Genomic DNA, 17,936 nt, shown 5'->3' with positions numbered 1-17,936 from the left:
GAGTAGAACTGCCCCATAGAGTTTCCAAGGAGCACCTGGCAGATTTGAACTGCCGACCTCTTGGGTAGCAGCCGTAGCGCTTAATCACTACGCCACCAGGGTTTCCCAAAAGGTCACAGCCTTGAAAATTCTATGGAGCAATTCCACTCTGCACACATGGGGTCGCCATGGGTTGGAATTGACTCAGTGGCAGTTAACAACAACAACAGAAGACAAGAAGTATTATTTTAAGAAATATTACATGTGAGATATGTTTAATCCCAATATAATGTAGTAGAGGTCAGTTCATGGGCTCCACGTTAAGTCCAAATTCCATGATTTTGTGGCTGTAAGACTATGGCCACTTCACGTCTCTGTACCTCAGTGTACTCATCTGTAAAATGGGACAATACAGCACCAACAGGGGAGGCTGCCGTGAAGATGAAAGGAGTTCATATATGCCAGGTACTTAGAGTCTATACACAGTAAGCATACTGAAAGCACTAGCTATTTTACATGTTTGACATTGGGGGAGAAATTAAATGATTGACACCCAGTGCTGGTGAAAATTAGTGAAACGGTGATTCTTAGACCCTGCTTGTGGCAGGTAGGTTAAGTTCAGCCCCATTGGAACACAATTTGGCAAAATGTTCCCAGAATTAGGAGAATGGTTAGAGTCTTGGCTACTATCATTCCCTGGAAATTCAATTCACAGAAATAATTCTCCCAAAAGGAGGGAGGAACTAACAAGCACAGAAATGCTCATTATACCATTATTCATTAGAGAAATAACCTGTGGCTTAGAGCAAAACCTAAACAGGGAAATGGATTTGTAGATTATACCCACTCAATGAAATCTCATTACTACAGTGATGAGTAGTATGATGGAATGAACATGAAATGCAGAAGCTGAAATTGTCTGAACACACTACAGTGAAATAAGGTTACATTTATTTATAAATGAGACTTCGAAAGAAACACAAAAAACTAAAAACAATATGACTTCTGAGTGTGGCTAAATTGTAGGTGAGCATATGGCTTTTATTGTTTGATTCAAAATTTCCAACAATTAAAAATATGGATATGGAATGCAAAGCAAAACTAAACCAGAAAGGAATACACTCAATAAATGCCTAGTGAGTCTCTCTGGGCGGTAGGATTATGGGGAATTGCTCTTATTGTTCATATTTGTCTATACTTACCAAATTTCCCTTCACAATGAGCACACATTATTACAGTGAAACCTGTGAGAGCCTGAACTCGATGGGATTGCCTTGTTTTTCTGAGTCTTGCAAGTTTTCTGCCTTTGACAGTGTGCAGTCTTACCACTTTTCTACCTCTTGTTTTAGTGGGAAATATTTTAATTTTCGTTCTCTGATGGGTTTCTGCTTTACACAGGTTTTGGCTTTCACAGGTTTTACTGTATACATTTTTCCTGTTACAAAAGTACCAATATATTATTTTCACAATTAAAAAAATACTATGTTTCAAAAGTATGAGGAAAGAAAAACCTCCCATTGGCCATGAATAAAATCAGGTGAAAGTGATGTTTAATAGGGCAATTTCTTTGTAAAGCTTAAATCCTGGAAATGGAAAAGACAGAAACAATAGGACATAAAAAATAGTTGTAAACATGTGAAAGATATTTAGTGTTTAAGCCAACCACAGATTATGAAATCTGTAGTTTAAAGTCTTAAAGGAAATTAAATCTAGCATTTATATTTAGCTACATATATTTATGATTTTTTACTCTAAAGGGTTAATCTTTACAGCTCTGGGGTTTTTTCCTCCCCTGGAGTATTCAGACTCCATCTTAATGTATGATTAATAATTTTAAAAGCTCAGAGATAACGGTTCTTATTAAAGATCTCAGATGATTTAGACTACTCCCTAACCATACCACCACCTAGAGACACTATAGGATTGAGGAAATAATGTGGGTTGAAGCCGCAAAGTGATCAGAAACTTTCCCAGCTGGTGGTAAACTGTGCCATCCTCCCTGTAGGAAATAAACTTGTCTGAATATATAGTTTTTGGGTTCCTCTCTTTAAGGAAGTCACTAGTGCTGATGAAGGCTGAACTTCACTGAACAGCACACTCTGGTAGATTACTAGTCAGCATGAGTTCTCTGATGTTCAGCCAGCTGTGTGCTCCAAGCAAAGGCTTTGTCAAAATCATCACAGACATAGGCTTTCTGCCGAGTGTGAAGTCTCTGATGTTCGGTAAAGTGTGAATTCCAGCTGAAACCCTCTCCACATTCTTTGCATGCATAGTGGTTGCCACTGCTGTGAACTTTCTGATGATGAATCAGGTGTGAAATCTGGGTGTAGGTTTTCCCACAGTGGTTACACTTGTACGGTTTCTCTCCAGTATGAATTCTCTGATGCTGAATGAGGTGGATGCTCTGATTGAAGGCTTTCCCACATTCCTTACAGGCATAGGGTTTCTCACCAGTGTGAATCCTCTGATGTTGAGTGAGGGATGAATTGTGACTGAACATCTTCCCACACTCCTTACACTTATAGGGTTTCTCACCTGTGTGGATTTTCTGGTGCTCAATAAGGTGGGTACTCCGGCTGAAGGCTTTCCCACACTCACTGCACTCATATGGCTTCTCTCCAGTGTGAATCCTCTGGTGCTGAATGAGGTGTGAAATCTGGGTGTAGGCCTTCCTGCAGACTTTACATTCATAGGGCTTCTCCCCGGTGTGAATCCTTTGGTGGCGTGTGAGGGAAGAGTTCTGGCTGAAGGTTTTCCCACATTCATTGCACTTGTAGGGCTTCTCGCCAGTATGAATAGTCTGGTGTTGAGTAAAAGATGAGGTATGACTAAAAGCCTTCCCGCACTCATTACATATGTAAGGTTTCTCCCCCATGTGAATACTCTGGTGCCTCATGAGGTGGGAAATCTGCGTGTAAGCTTTCCCACACTCATTACACTCATAGGGCTTCTCACCAGTGTGAATCCTCTGATGCTGAGTCAACGAAGAACTGTGGCTGAAGGCTTTGCCACAGTTAGAGCACTCGTAGGGTTTCTCTCCAGTGTGAACTCGCTGATGCTGAGTCAGGGAGGAACTGTGGCTGAAGGTTTTTCCACACTCGTTACATTTATAAGGCTTCTCCCCAGTGTGGATCGTCTGGTGTTGGGTCAGGGAGGAAGTGTGGCAGAAGGCCTTGCCGCACTCACTGCATTTGTAGGGCTTCTCCCCAGTGTGGATTTTCTGGTGGCGGGTGAGGTGGGAAACCTGTGAGTAGAACTTCCCACACTGGTTGCATTTATAGGGTTTCTCCCCAGTATGGCAACGCTGGTGTTTAATGAGGGAGGAGCTCTGCGTGAAGGCCTTCCCACACTCCTTACATTTGTAGGGTTTCTCTCCAGTGTGAATCCTCTGATGTTCGGTGAGTGATGAGCTCTGGGTGAAGGTCTTACCGCATTCATTGCATGAGTAGGGCTTCTCTCCTGTGTGAATGATGTGGTGCTGGATGAAATAGGAGCTGTTGCTGAACGCTTTCCCGCAATCATTACACTTGTAGGGTTTCTCTCCAGTGTGAACTCTCTGATGGAGAATATAGTCCGAATGGTAAGTGAAGGCTTTCCCACATTCCGTGCAGTGAAATGGTTTCTTCTCCACGAAGGTCCTCTGGTATTTCAAGCTCTTTCTTGGCCCATGCCATTTCCCAATTCTCTCTCCACCAGCCACTCTTTGCTTCCTGACAAGGGCTGAAGTCAACCTGAGGCTTCTCCCAAGCTCAGTACAGCTAAAGTCTCTCTCCCCAGAGGGGATTTCCTTAGCAGTAGAAAACAGACACCTTAAGGGTTTATCCTGGTTTCCCTGGTCCTCTAACCAACAGTGACATGCCCAGGATTCTCCCAAATTGACATCTCCAAACACACTCTTCACAGTTCCCTGCATCTTTCCCATGAGGGATATTGACTCTTCAGAAATGCTTTTTTTTGGTGGCGTTTCCTGAGTAGACACAGAGCTCGTCTCCAAGTCTGAAAGAAATAGAAAATATGAATATCATCTGTACCAGGAGAAAAGAACCTGATTATGTGGAATTTGCATCATAGTTTTTAAAAAGAAGGATTTCAAAGTTTACGTAACTATTTTAGGGGAGAAGGGGAGTTTTTGCTTAGGGGCATTAAATTTCTGTTAATAGTAGTGGAATGATTTGGAAAAGGACAGTGAGAATGATTGCACAACTTGAAGAATGTAATCAGTGTTACTGAATTGTACGTGTAGAAATTGTTCAGATGGTGTTACGTTTTGTTATGTACATTTTCACACTAAATTTTTTTAAAAGTTTATCTTGCTATTTGTGGTGAAATGAGTTCCTTTGTGTGGCCTTTTGCCTTGGTTCTTTGGAAAAACATCTTGGGAGATTTTCCCCCTAAACTCTGAGAGATTACCTTTGCCAGAGTTCTTTGGATAAGCAACTTGGGGGATGTGAGGCCCCCAGGTTGTTTTTTACCCCAGAGGGCTTATTACTTTGTCCAAGTTGATTGACATCTCCTGGGTAAACTGTAAACAACTTGATGATTTGATACTTTTTGCTCAGCCCAGAGCTGCAGTCTTCCCTGTGATTGGTCTATTTTACACACCTTGCAGGGATTGGTAGGTTTACTATGCAAATTGAGTGACTTGCATCCACCAAGGAGATTGGTCAGTTCATGGTCCTGCTGGGAGAGCCATGCCTTGAAATTGACAAAAAGTTCGCGTATATAAATAGCCAAACTCACAAAGGTTTTTTTAGAGGCAAGAAGAGAGGAGAAGCAGAAAGAGAGGAGGTGAGAAACCTCCTAAAAGAGCGGTAATACAGGTCAAGGGCTATAACACTGAAGACATCAACAGGCCTGTTAGGGGCCCTGTGGCAGAGTTGGTGGTAACAGGCAGAAAGCTGCAGCTAGGAAACCAGCTAAGAGAGCCGAGCAAGCTGCTATACTGGCTATAAGCTGGGCTAGTTAGCAGTGGAGAGGCTGACGGCCGGGAGGCTAAAGGCAGAGAGCCCTGCATTGCTGAGAGGAGGCTAGCACAGCTGAGAGAAGGGCCTGCTAGCATGGCTGAGAGGAGGTCTGCAAGGCTGAGAGGGGGTGTGCATGGCCGAGAGGAGGGCCTGCCTCCTAACTTAGCCAAGAATGGCCTGATAGAGCTGTCCTACTTGGAAGCTGTCCTGAACCAAGGAAGGGAGGGATGTGCTCTCAACCTTGGGAGAGCCTTTCAAACCTTGCCTGTGTGCTTCCTGATCCTGATCCTGAGTTGTTCATGTTACTTTCAAGTTGATTCTGATCCCAAGTTATAGCCTGTTATCTCCCTCATACACCACTTAACTGTAAGTATGGTCTGTGAGTTCTGTGTGGCCACTGCAACGAATTATTAAACCCAGGAGAGAAGTAGAGAGTGCCATGGGGAGGATGGCTGGTGTCAGAAATGGTGAAGAAATTGGAGGGTGGAGGTACAGGTATCCCCTGCTTTTTCACTTTACGCCACTTCTACGAAAGACCTACTTTAGTACCTGTTCTCACTAACCAAAAGAAATCAGAGGAAGATTTTTGCTTTTACCAAAAAAGAGGCGAAAAGCGGAAATAACATTCAGCATTTATTTTGCAGCCAGCCATTAAAGAGGCAGCGTGCACCCCAAGCAGCAAGAGTGGCATCAGAACATTCCTTCTCCAGGAACTACACTCAGCATCTCAGCATCAAGCTGCCATAGCTTTGAACTGTGTCTGTGAGCATCTGTGCTTTATCTCAGTTTATTTTGTGCATCAATTAGCAAGATGTGTCTTAAGGTATCAGAAAAGCCTAAGAAAGCTCGTAAGGGTTTTATGTGTTATTTGCTATGATTTGGTAAATTAGCTTCTGGGTCTGGGAATGCTCAAAGTTTTTTCCCGTATAAACTAATGTTAATTGTGTCTTCGCTGTACACCATTTTGCCTTACGAAAAGTTTCATAGGACCGCTCTGCTTTTGGATAGCAGGGGAGACCTGTATGTCTGACCTCCATCTCATAGGAACCAGCTTTCTGCTGATCCTGGTTCTTATCCCTCAGGAATCTGGGTGAGTTCAGATGCTAGACACTATTTTAGAAGGCATGAGGTAGAGATTCACATTCTGACATGGAATGATGGCCTCAATATATTCTAAAAATGAAAAAGAACCAAGTTGCAAAATAGCTTATGTGTACAGAGGTTTACTAACGGTATTATACAATGAATTTTTACAAATCAATACAAAAAAGAATCTAATAAACTAGTAAAGCAAGAATATAAGTAGATGATTCACAGAAGAAAAACAAGTGGCTGATAAATACATGAAAATATGCTCAACATCAGTAATAGTCTAAAAAATCAAGTTACTCAGATACCATTTTATAGTTTTCAGATTGGAAAATGTTAAAAATATTCATAATATCCAAGGCATCCTCACACTGTGTTGGTAGGAGTGTGCAAGGAAAGGGTTAACACAGGCCTGTTTTACTCAGTTCTTGTTTATCTCTGTAACCATGGCAATGACCCTGGGCCAACAGCTGACAACTAAACTTCTAGAATGTTTACACAGTTACTGGTTGAAGATGTTATTTTGTATGCCTGAGGTGTGCCAAGAAGCAAGACATACCAGGCTGTCATCATTGTTTAATGTAAACATGAAGAATCCTGTGTACCTGGTGCCTGGTTTGGGGTCTGCACCATGGCTGCTTACACGGCAGGTATGTGCCTACACGAACAACTCTCTTTAAGATCCCTGGACTCTTAAGATTCAACTGGGCCTCCCTCAAGTGGTGGCAATAAAAATGTTCTAAAATTAGTTGTGGTGTTAGATACACGATTTGGTGAACATACTAAAAGCCTTTGAATTATACAATTTAAATGTGTGAATTTTATGGTATGTGAATTACATCTCAAAAAAGCTGTTTAACAATAAACGAATTGATAAGAATATAAGGAAATTTCTACATTATGTATTTGCAGTGTTTTATTCACTTTAAGTATTTTAAAATGTGTTTCATTTTAGGTATCTGTCAGAGCAGCACCCCACTCTCTCAGTACCAAATTCTCTCTTAGTTATCTAGTGCTGCTGTATCAGAAGTACCACAGGTATGTGGCTTTAACAAACAGAAATTTATTTTCCTACAGTTCAGGAGGCTAGAAGTCCGAATTCAGGGCACCAGCTCTGGGGGAAAGCTCTTTCTGTCAGCTCTGGGGGAATGTCCTTGTTTCTTTTCAGCTTGTTTCCTGGTTCCTTGGAGACCCCCATCTCTACTTCCTCCCTTCCTTAATCTACTGTTTTTATATCTCAAAAGTGATTGACTCAAGACACACCCTACACTAATACTGCCTCATTAACATAACAAAGAAAATCCATTCCCAAATGGAATTACAACCACAGGTATAGGGGTTAGGATTTACAACACCTATTTTGGGGGGGCACAGTTCAATCCATAACAGTGACTACAGTGTAAAGTGTATCACCCTCCTTCCCTTTTTCCTACAGTTTCAGGCTGTTTATGAATCCTCTCGAGATCTTCTGTGTATTTATGTGCATGGGTGTATATGTGGTGGAAGAGAGTTTTTAAATTACCATTCTTATTTACCTTTGTAATTTGAAAAGGCAATAAAGATATTGGGGGGGGGAATATTCAAAGGAACTACATTAAAATGTTAAGAGAGGAATTTTTTTGAAGCGACAAACGAGATTAAAGGAGCCCTGGCAGCGCATTTGGTAAGCCAACCAAAAGGTTGGCCATCTGAACCAGCTGCTCCACAGGCAACAGATGTGGCAGCCAGCTTCGTTAAAGATTACAGCCTTGGAAACCCTATAGGGCAGTTCTGCTCTGTCCTGTAGGGTTGCTATGAGTCAGAGTAGACTCAAAAGCAATGGGTTTATTTATTTTTGATTTGGTGGTACAAACAAGCACTTGGCTGCTTATTGGACAGTTGGTGGTTTGAACCCACCCAGCCACTCCACAGGAGAAAGACCTGGTGATCCGCTTTGGTAAAGATTACAGCCAAAGAAATTCCTATGGGGCAGTTCTACTCTGTCACATGGGGCCACCATGAGTATGTGTTAACTCATTTTATCCTCCCAACCCTAGGATGTAGGAACTGTGATAACCTCCTCCCCAACAAAAAGAAAAACCAAACTTGTTGATGTCAAGTCTATTCTGACTCATACCAACCCTATAGAACAGAGTAGAACTGCCCCATAAGGTTTCCGAGAAGCACCTGGTGGATTCAGACTGCCGACCTTTTGGTTAGCAGCCATACCTCTTAACCACTGTGCCACTACGCCAACTATGATAGCTCCCATTTTATACATGAGAAAATTGAGGCACAGAGAGGTTAAGAGACTTTCTAAAGGTCACAGAGCCAGGAAGCAGTGGACCTGGGATTTGAACCCAGGCTGCCTGACTCTAAAGCCCACAATTATAGCCTGTGTGTTATGCTGCCTCATTGTTGAATGTAGTCACTGACGATGACAGATAGAGTTAGGAACAGGGCTTGTTGTTGTTGGACGTTCTCACCCACCTGGACAAATAACCCGCTGGGCTTCTCTCTCCTCCATCCTTGGCTCTTCCCCTCGCTCCAGACGGGAGATCACGTCGGGCTTGGCCCCAGGAAGCCCTGCCCCTGGGAAAAGATGCAAGACTTGGCTGTGGGTCTCTAGGGTCTCTTGACCTGGGTCTCTAGGGGAGATGTGTATAAGGGGTGCTTGATGACGGAAGCTCTGAGGGTCAGTGCAAGACTCATTTGTTGAGCACCTACTATGTTCTAGGGAGACAGAGCCATGATAGCACTGTTTAAGGCTCAAGGTCGCTGTCATAAATCACAGCCCTGAATCCAACTATATGTTGAGTCCTGGAAGTCCTTCTGGCAAAACATCAGGCATGGTGGTGGTCTTGGGGACCCCTGACTCAGACATTTAAGCCATGATTTGGATGAGCTTGTCTAGTGAAAGCATGTGGGTATGGCTGGGGCCGCATGGGGTCCTCTCTGCTCTTCTCATCAGTCCCTGTCCCCCTCTGCCTCCCTGTCTGTCCACCAGGAGGGCTGAGGATAGAGCCTTCAGACCACCAGGGCTCACAGGGAAGAGTAGAGGCAGAGAAACCAGAAAGAGAAATTGAGAAGAGATGGATGAAGGGAGAATGAAATACAGGCCAGAGAAGAAGCCAGAATGAGGGTCCAGGGGTTGAAGGTCCAGGGCAGGTAGGACAGGGTTGGGGGCTGAGGGGCTGTGGGGGGAGGGGCAGAAGGGGAGAGGATAGTGTCCAGGGGTTTGGTCTGGTGAGATGTTGGGGCAGGCCAGAGGTGGGGACCCCAGAGGGGGAGGAGCAGGTTAGTGGGGAGACGCTGAGCTCAAATTGGAATATGGTGAGTGTGAGGGATGAGGTTGCCAGGAGGTGAGTGGGCAGACAAGTGTAGAACTCAGGAAATATTTTCAAGTCTATCTAATTCTGTGGTTTAGTATTAGGAAGTGCTGCTGTAACAGAAATAACACAGGTGGGTGGCTTTAACGAACAAATTTATTTTCTCACAGTTTAGGAGGCTAGAAGACTAAATTCGGGATGCCGGCTCTAAGAGAAGGCCTACTCTGAGGGAAAATCTTTGTCTCCACTTGCTTCTCTAGTGTTCTTTTTGGTGTTCCTTGTCAGTCTCCACAGTGGCATCTGTCTTTCCCCCATTCGTGCTTCTTTGCTTCTGTGCCTAATCTGCTCTTTTGTATCTCAAAAGTGACTGGATTAAAACACAGCCCACACTGACATAGTCTCATTAACATAAGAAAGAACCCATTCCCAAATGGGATTACATCCACAGGTACAGGGGTGTCCCCCAAAATATGTAAATTATAACACCTATACCTGTGGTTGGAAACCCTGGTGGCAAAGTGGTTAAGAGCTATGGCTGCTAACCAAAAGGTTGGCAGTTTGAATCCACCCTGGAAGCCCTATGGGGCAGTTCTACTGTGTCCTATAGGGTCACTATAAGTCGGTATCGACTCGACGGCAACGGGTTTGGTGTTTTTTGTTTTTTTGGTATACCTGTGGTTATAATTCCATTTGGGGATAGGTTGTCTTTGTTATGTTAATGAGGCACGATTAATGTAGGGTGTGTCTTGAGTCTATCTCTTTTGAGATATAAAAGAGATTGAAAGGAGCAAAGAATCGAAGAGATGCCAAGCCACCTGAAGATCACCAAGGAACAAGGACCTTCCCCCAGAGCCAAGACAGAGAGAAAGCCTTCCCCTAGAGCTGGCACCCTGAATTCAGACTTCTAGCCTCCTATGAGAAAATAAATTTCTGTTTGTTAAAGCCACAACTTGTGGTATTTCTGTTATAGGGCACTAGATAACTAAGACAAGGAGTTAGAATTTACAACCCATATTTTGGAGGGACACAATTCAATCCATAAGTGTCATGGCTATACACCTAACCTCTTCACGACTGGTGGGATATACAGTTGCCCACCAACATTTTCTGCCTCTCAGGTTCATCGGGAAGCCAATCTCCCACTGACAGCGCATGCTTCCGCAGGGCAGGGGCTCTTACGACTATCCGAAACTGAAAAAAAAAACAGGCTTGTGCCACAAATTACTGTTTCTGCAGGGTGTCGTGGGAAACCCTGGTAGGGTAGTGGTTAAGAGCTACAGCTGCTAACCAAAAGGTGGGCGGTTCGAATCCACCAGGTGCTGCTTGGAAACCCTATGGGACAGTTTTACTCTGTCCTATAGGGTCGCCGTGAGTAGGAATCAACTCAACAGCAGTGGGTTTGGCTTTTTTTTTTAACAGGGTGTTTATGAGGTGTGTGCATTTTTGGTAGGAAAACAGAAATTTTGAGAAAAAAAAATTGGGACACATATGTCCCAGTGGACTGAGACTCTGGAGGATAAAATTAGTGGGACAGTGTTTGTTCCTCTGGACTCTAAGGGTAGGCTTGTGGGAGAGGGCAAGGAAAAAAAATTCATGTTAACCTACCTACCAAAAATTTCAATAACCCTCAATGATTCAGCACGCTTCTATTAATTAAAACACATAGTGTCAGAAAATTCAAAGCAGAAAATAATTGGGTTTTGAAAGGGTTCTAAGCTCTGTTCTTTAATAGTCCCAGCTGACTTTTTTTTTTTTAACTCCCCATCCCCCTCTCCCCCAGCCCCCAGTAACCACTAATCTACTTTCTGTCTCTGTGCGTTTGCCTATTCTAGATATTTGTTATAAGTGGGATCATACAGTATTTGTCTTTTTGTGTCCAATTTTTTTCATTTAGCCTGTTTTTCAGGTTGACACATGTTGTGACATGCATCAGAACCACATTTCTCTTTATGGCTGACTGATACTCCTTTGCATATATGTACGTTTTGTGTATCCATTCATCAGCTGATGGACATTTAGGTTGTTTCCTCCTTTCGGCTATTGTGAATGATGCTGCTATGAACACTGGCGTAGAAGTATCTTTTCCAGTTCCTGCTTTCAATTCTTTTGGCTCAGGGGACATATTTAGGGGACAGAGTTTATATGCTTCTGGGAGAAGATGCCAACCTTGGTTTGGAACCTATTAATTAGAAGAACATCCAGGAGGCCCTAGGGATCAGAGACCCAGAATGGACATTTCAGGGTAGAACCTGAGGAAGATTATTTACAGAAAGGGAAGGGGGAGAAGTGGGTGGACACGTGAGCTGAAGAGGGCTGAAGAACACCCACATTTGACAGAATAGGAAGAGGACACAGGGACCTCTGATGCTGGGGCTCTAGGACAAGCTGGTGGAAAGACCAGGAGACAGAGACAGGCCAGGGACCAATGAGAAGAGCAGAGAGGGACCCACACAGCCTCAACCACACCCACACTTAAACATGGGTGGATACAAAGGAGAATGGTCCCTGGGTGGCACAAAGGGTTTGCTCTCCTTTAGGCTACTAACCTAAAGGTCAGCAGTCCAAACCCAACCAGCGGCACCATGGAAGAAAGGCCTGGCAATCTGCTTCCATAAAGATTACAACCAAGAAAACTGTATGGAGCTCAGTTTTACTCTGTAACATATGGGGTCGCCATGAGTCATATTCAACTGCACAACAATGGGGTTTAGTTTTGGTTTAGACATAAAGGAGAAGAGGACAGAAGGGGGGCATCATGAGTCTTCCTGGGCAAAGACTGGGTGTGGGGCCTCACCCAGTGAGAGAAGGTTCTGGTAGTTCTCTAGCATCACATCCCGGTACAGCTCCCTCTGGCCAGGCCCCAGCCAGCCCCACTCCTCCAGGGTGAAGTCCACGGCCACATCCTTAAAGGTCACCGATTCCTGGAAGAACCAAAGTTACATGGTGGAGGGGCCATCCTCCCAGAATTCGAGGGCAGGAGAGGTCGTCGCTCCATTGTGCAATGACTGCTTGTGCTACGACTGCCCCTGGGCCAGGAGATCCTGACTCAGCAAATCAAACCATCCCCATGGGAGTGTGAACGGTCTTGTTGTAGGTGCCGTCGAGTAGATTCCAACACATGGTAACCCATGCCATGTGACAGAGCAGCACTGCCCCACAGGATTTACTGAGGAGCCTTGGTGACACAGCGGTTAAGCATTCAGCTGCTAACAGAAAGGCTGGTGGTTCAAAGCCACCAGCCACTCCGAGGGTGGGAGATGTGGCAGTCTGCTTCTGTAAAGATTACAGTCTTGGACACCCTATGGGGCAGGTCTTCTCTGTCCTATAGGGTCGCTCTGAGTCAGAATCTACTCGATGGCAATGGGTGTGGGCAAAGTGACCCCATGGGACAGAGTAGAACAGCCCCATTGGGTTTCCTAGGCTGTAATCTTTACAGGAGCATATAGCCAGGTCTTTCTCCTGCAGAGCGGCTGAGTGGGTTTGAACTGCTGACCTTTAGGTTAGTAGCGGAGCGCTTAACTGTTGTGTCAACAGGGCTCCTTCTGATAGTTTAGGGCACTGTAACTGCAGACACATGACATTAAGCATTTGTCAAAACCTACAGAACTATACAACATGCAGAGTGAACCCTAATGTAAACTATGGGCTTCAGTTAATAGTAATATGCAGTATTGGCTCATCAATTGAAACAAATCTACCACACCAATAACCCAAAACCCAGTGCCGTCCAATACAAGGTATTAATAATAGGAGAAATTGTGTGCAGGGGAGAGGAGGTATATGCGAACTTGCTGTACTTTCTGCACAATTTTTCTATAGGAAAAATAAACTACTCTAAAAAAAAAAAAAGAACACTTTTTTTTTATTAAAAAAAAGTCTCAGGCAGCCCCTAGCCCAGAGACACTCAGTATAGAGCCAGGGCTGCTTCCACGTGACTCTTTACTGCCATCTGTTGGAAAATTGTTGTAATATACCAACTATGTTTTTTGTTTTTTATGTTTAGTACGGAGCCTGGGGCAGTGCAAACAGTTAGAGTGCTTGGCTGCTAACCAAAACGTTGGAGATTCGAGTCCATTCAGAGGCACCATGGAAGAAAGGCCTCGTGATCTACTTTCAAAAAATCAGTCTTTGAAAACTCTGTGGAGCACAGTTCTACTCTGACACACGTGGAGTCACCATGAGTGGGAGCTGACCCAACAGCGACTGGTTTACTAGCCTGTTTAACATACGACAGCTCACTGCCGTCTGCCCGCTCACTCATACCAGTGCACGAGGTCCAAGGTGTGAATCTTGCCCCTTAGATGCGGCACCTTTGCACAGCGTAACCTGCACACCTGTGTGTGCCAGTCCTGGGAAACACGTTTTACCTTTTAATTATCAAGCCATTGTATGCAAGAGATATTCTGAGTCCCACACCATCACAGACCCCAACCTGGATCTTGATCCCCATTCCTGACTACAGGGATAAGGCTCAAGGGTGCAGCAAAACCATCAACTGCCCATTTTACCTGGTAAGATGGATTGAATTTTAGACCGTGTCACAAGGTCTCAGCCCAGAGCTGTTCCCCGGCCCCCTGCACCTCCTGACTCCACAGCTGCTCCAGTACTGGGAGAGGTAGAAGGCCTTCAGAGCACAGGCAGAGCCAGGGATGCCCCTCGGGGTCCTCAAAGTCATGTTGGGGGAGAGGAAGCCCAGACTCACCTGGCCCTCAGCCATCAAGGTCCCAGTGGCCATTGATGAGTTCCAGGCATGCACCTCCAGGACAAATGTCCAGGTCTTAGTGGGCAGAGCTGGTGGAGGAGAGTGGAGCAGAGAGGGGGTCAGTTCTGGCCCAGGCAGATACTTTCCCCACAGACGCCTCGTGACAGTGGATTGTAGGGGCCCCTGGACTCTTCAGAGCCAAAGCAAAGGCTCAGGACAGGCTACCTGAGGCCTCCATTCAGTAACAGTAACAACAACAACTAGCAATCAGAGAATCAGCCCCCAGCAGCCACACAACAGCTAAGACAGATGAAACTGAGACCGAAGAGGTTATAGGCTGTTATGGACTGAATTGTGTCCCCCCAAAATATGTGTTGTAAATCCTAACCCCTGCACCTATGAAGGAAACCCTGATAGCATAGTGGTTAAGTGCTATGGCTGCTAACTAAAAGGTCAGCAGTTGGAATCCACCAGGCGCTCCTTGGAAACTCTATGGGACAGCTCTACTCTGTCCTATAGGGCTGCTGTGAGTCGGAATCGACTCAACAGTAATGGGTTTTTTATACCTATGGAGGAGCCCTGGTGGTCCAGGGGTTAAGCACTCAGCTCTAATGGAAACGGTGGTGGTTGGGACCCACCAGCTGCTCCACGGAAGAAAAGACCTGGCAATCTGCTTCAGTAAAGATTACAGCCTTGGAAACCCTATGGGGCAGTTCCCATGGCAACAGGTTTTTTTTTTTTTATATATACCTAAGGATGTAATCGAATTTGGGGATGGGTTTTCTTTGTTATGCTGATGAGGCAGTATTAGTGTAGGGTGTGTCTTAAGTCAATCTCTTTTGAGATATAAAACGGCAGATTAATCAAGCAGCAAAAAAGCAGAGTTGAGGGAAGATAGATGCCATGCCACATGAAAATCACCAACGAGCCAAGGGACAGAAGATGAAAACAGACAAGAACCTTCCTCCAGAGCCAGCAAAGAGAGAGAGCCTTCCTCTAGAGCTGGCACCCTGAATTCTGGCCCCCTAAAATGTGAGAAAATAAAATTCTGTTTGTTAAAGCCACCTGCATGTGATATTTCTGTTATAGAAGCTCTAGATAACTAAGACACAGCCTTGCTCAAGACCATACAGAAAACAAGTGCAGAACAGGATTTGAACCGAGTCTGGCCACAGACTCCTTACTGTACGTGTGTGTGTGTGTGTGTGTGTGTGTCTATCCAAACCAAACCAAAACCATTGCCTTCAAGTCTATTCCAACTCAGTGGCGACCGCATGTATTATAGAGTAGAAGTGCTCTATAGGATTTCCTTGTTTGTAACCTTTAATGGTTTGCACCAAACTACTAATCTAAAGGTTGGCAGTTTGAACCTACCCAATAGTACCACGGAAGAAAAGGCCCGGTGATCTGCTTCCATTAAGATCATAGCCAAGTTCTATTCTGTAACACATGGGGTCGTCCTGAGCTGGGATCAACTCGACAGCAACTAGCAACAACAAATCTCCACAGAAACAGATCTCCACGCCTTTCTTCCTCAGCACCATTTGGTGGGTTAGAACCAGCAACCTCCAGGCTAGGAGACAGGTGCAAACTGTGCCACCCAAGGACATGATATAGATGTATATAATTGTGGTAAAATACACATAACATGAAATTTGCCAATCGTAAGAGCAAAATCCAGAGGCATTAAGGACATACACAGTGTTGTGAAACCACCATTACTATTTAGTTGCAGAACATTTTCATCAGTCCAGAAAGAAACCCCTGTACACATCACTTTTTAATTACAAACAGAAGAGGGTAAGTTTAGAGTGGAGAAACCTGGCCAACACCACTTAACTAAGTGATCCAGGTTGCTATGTCCAGTGACGGGGCAAACGGATGTCACAGGCCCCTGGTCTGATAAGAAGGACATCGTGTCATTCTGGGGTTGTTGTTAAAAAAAAAAAAAGTGCCTTCTAATCGATTTTTGACTCATAGCGACCCCATGTGTTACAGAGTAGAACCTCCCCATAGGGTTTTCTTGGCTGTAATCTTTACTGGAGCAGATGGCCAAGTCTTTTTCCTGAACAGCTGCTGGGTGGGTCTGAACTGCTGACCTCTTGGTTAGCAGAGTGCTTACCCGCTGCGTCACCAGGGCTCCAGTTTGGGGTTAAAAAAAAAAAAAACCATTGCCTTCGAGTCAATTTCGACTCAGTGACCCGATAGGACAGAGTAGAACTGCCCCACAGGGTTTCCAAGGCTGTAATTTTTTGTTGTTGTTGAGAATATACACGTCAAAACATAAACCAATTCAACCATTTCTACATGCCCAATTCAGTGACACTGGCTACATTCTTCGAGTCTTGCATCCATTCTCACCCTCCTTTTCTGAGTTGTTCCTCCCCATTAACATAAACTCACTGCCTCTTTTCACTTTGATCCCATATAGATCTTAAATGAGCATAATGCTCAAGACAAACTTTACTAGTCAAACTAAACTGTTTGATTTTAAGAAGACTTCAGGGGATATTTTTGGTTTAAGTTTTAAAGATTATCTCAGGACAATAATTACAGGGATTTGTCCAGCCCCCATGGCTCCAGAAAGTCTGGAGTCTGTGAGAATTTGATACTCTGTTCTGCATTTTGCCCCCAAAGGCTGTAATCTTCAGGGAAGCTGACTGCCACATCTTTCTCCCGCTGAGCAGCTAGTGGGTTCAAACTGCTGACCTTTAGATTAGCAGCAGAGCACTTAGCCACTGTGCCACCAGGACTCCTCAATCTGGGGTACTCCTGCCCAAAGCGCAGAATCTAATCATTGGGACACAGTCAAACTGAGGGGCGTTCTACAAGTACATTGTCGGTAATCTTCCGAATTGTTAAGATTGTGAAGGTCGAGGGGAGACGGAAGAACTGTGCTGACTCAGGGAGACTAGAGACCTAACAACTAATGCCATGCGCGATCAGGACTGTCTTTTGCCATTAGGGACATTATTGGGACAATTAACAAAATTTGGAATAAGGTCTGTAGATAAGCTAATAGTATTGTATTGATGTGAATTTCCTGATTGTGATCATGGTGCTGTGGTTATGTTAGAAAATTGTTTTTAGAAAACAGAAACCCAGAGGAAGGGGGACAGAGAACTGAAGGGGGGGGATACACACCCAGAGAGGAGGGACATGGACTCAGAGGAGGAGAACAGAGACCCAGAGAGGGAGGACATGGACTTAGAGAAGGAGGCGCACAGAGACGGGGCGGGGGGGCGGTGAGAGGTTGAGAGACCCAGAGAGGGGGCGGGACAGATGCTCAGGACAAGGGGACAGACCCCGGAGACGTGACTGTCCAGTGTTGCGCTCTTGTTTCGGGACAAACATCCTGGGTGTGATTCCGGGTCTCCCACTCATTAACTCTGTGTGCGACCCGGGAGAAGCCGGGGAGCCTCTGCAGTCTGTTTATTCACCTGGGAAATGGTGAAAGGTACACTCCCTCCTCCTAGGAGATCGCAGCAGCCCGCGCTCGGTCAGACTCCTGGCAAACAGCAGGCGCCCAGTGCATGGGCGCTGAGAGCGTCAGAGCTGTGAGGGGGCCTGGTGGGCTCAGGAGCAGACTCGCGAATGACAGGAGGGGGCGGGGCACCGCCCCCAGCGCCTTTCCCCCTTCCCTGCAGGCCCCGCCTCCGGGGGCCCCGCCCGCCGGCCGGCCGCCCGCTCCCACTCGCTCCTGGTCGGTCAGTCAGGTCTGAACTCACCTGTGTGCTCCCGCGGGTTCCGCGGGACTGGCAGGCCTTCCCTCCCTCCAGCGGGCCACGGAGTGCGCCTGCGCAGTCGCCTTCTCTGACCCGCAAGTCCCGGTTCTTTAAACTTGGCTCCGCAGCTGGACTACATTTCCCAGAAGGCATAGTGGCTCACGCTCCC

At 45.4% G+C, this 17,936-nt stretch overlaps 1 protein-coding gene across 2 annotated transcripts; it reads right to left on the bottom strand.

Annotated features, from left to right (window-relative positions):
* Positions 1–919: 919 nt before the first annotated feature.
* LOC126085452 (zinc finger protein 883-like) lies at positions 920–17,848 on the bottom strand. 2 transcript variants are annotated; one of them, XM_049900842.1, is made up of 5 exons: positions 17,771–17,848; positions 14,043–14,131; positions 12,135–12,261; positions 8,502–8,603; positions 921–3,975 (listed from the first exon to the last, which is right to left on the bottom strand). In XM_049900842.1, exons 2-5 carry the CDS (start codon positions 14,073–14,075, stop codon positions 2,090–2,092), a joined length of 2,148 nt encoding a protein of 715 aa, XP_049756799.1. In that variant the 5' UTR covers positions 14,076–14,131; positions 17,771–17,848; the 3' UTR covers positions 921–2,089. The 2 variants fall into 2 exon arrangements, with proteins under 2 accessions (XP_049756800.1, XP_049756799.1); XM_049900843.1 differs by lacking the exon at positions 17,771–17,848 and having other exon boundaries at positions 920–3,975; positions 8,502–8,597; positions 14,043–14,424.
* Between the last annotated feature and the right edge of the window lie 88 nt (positions 17,849–17,936).

This window comes from Elephas maximus, chromosome 11 (genome assembly GCF_024166365.1).
Source record: "Elephas maximus indicus isolate mEleMax1 chromosome 11, mEleMax1 primary haplotype, whole genome shotgun sequence".
Lineage (NCBI taxonomy): Eukaryota > Metazoa > Chordata > Mammalia > Proboscidea > Elephantidae > Elephas > Elephas maximus.
The sequence above is the reverse complement of the archived record's forward strand: the minus strand, read 5'-3'. Positions and strand labels throughout refer to the sequence as shown.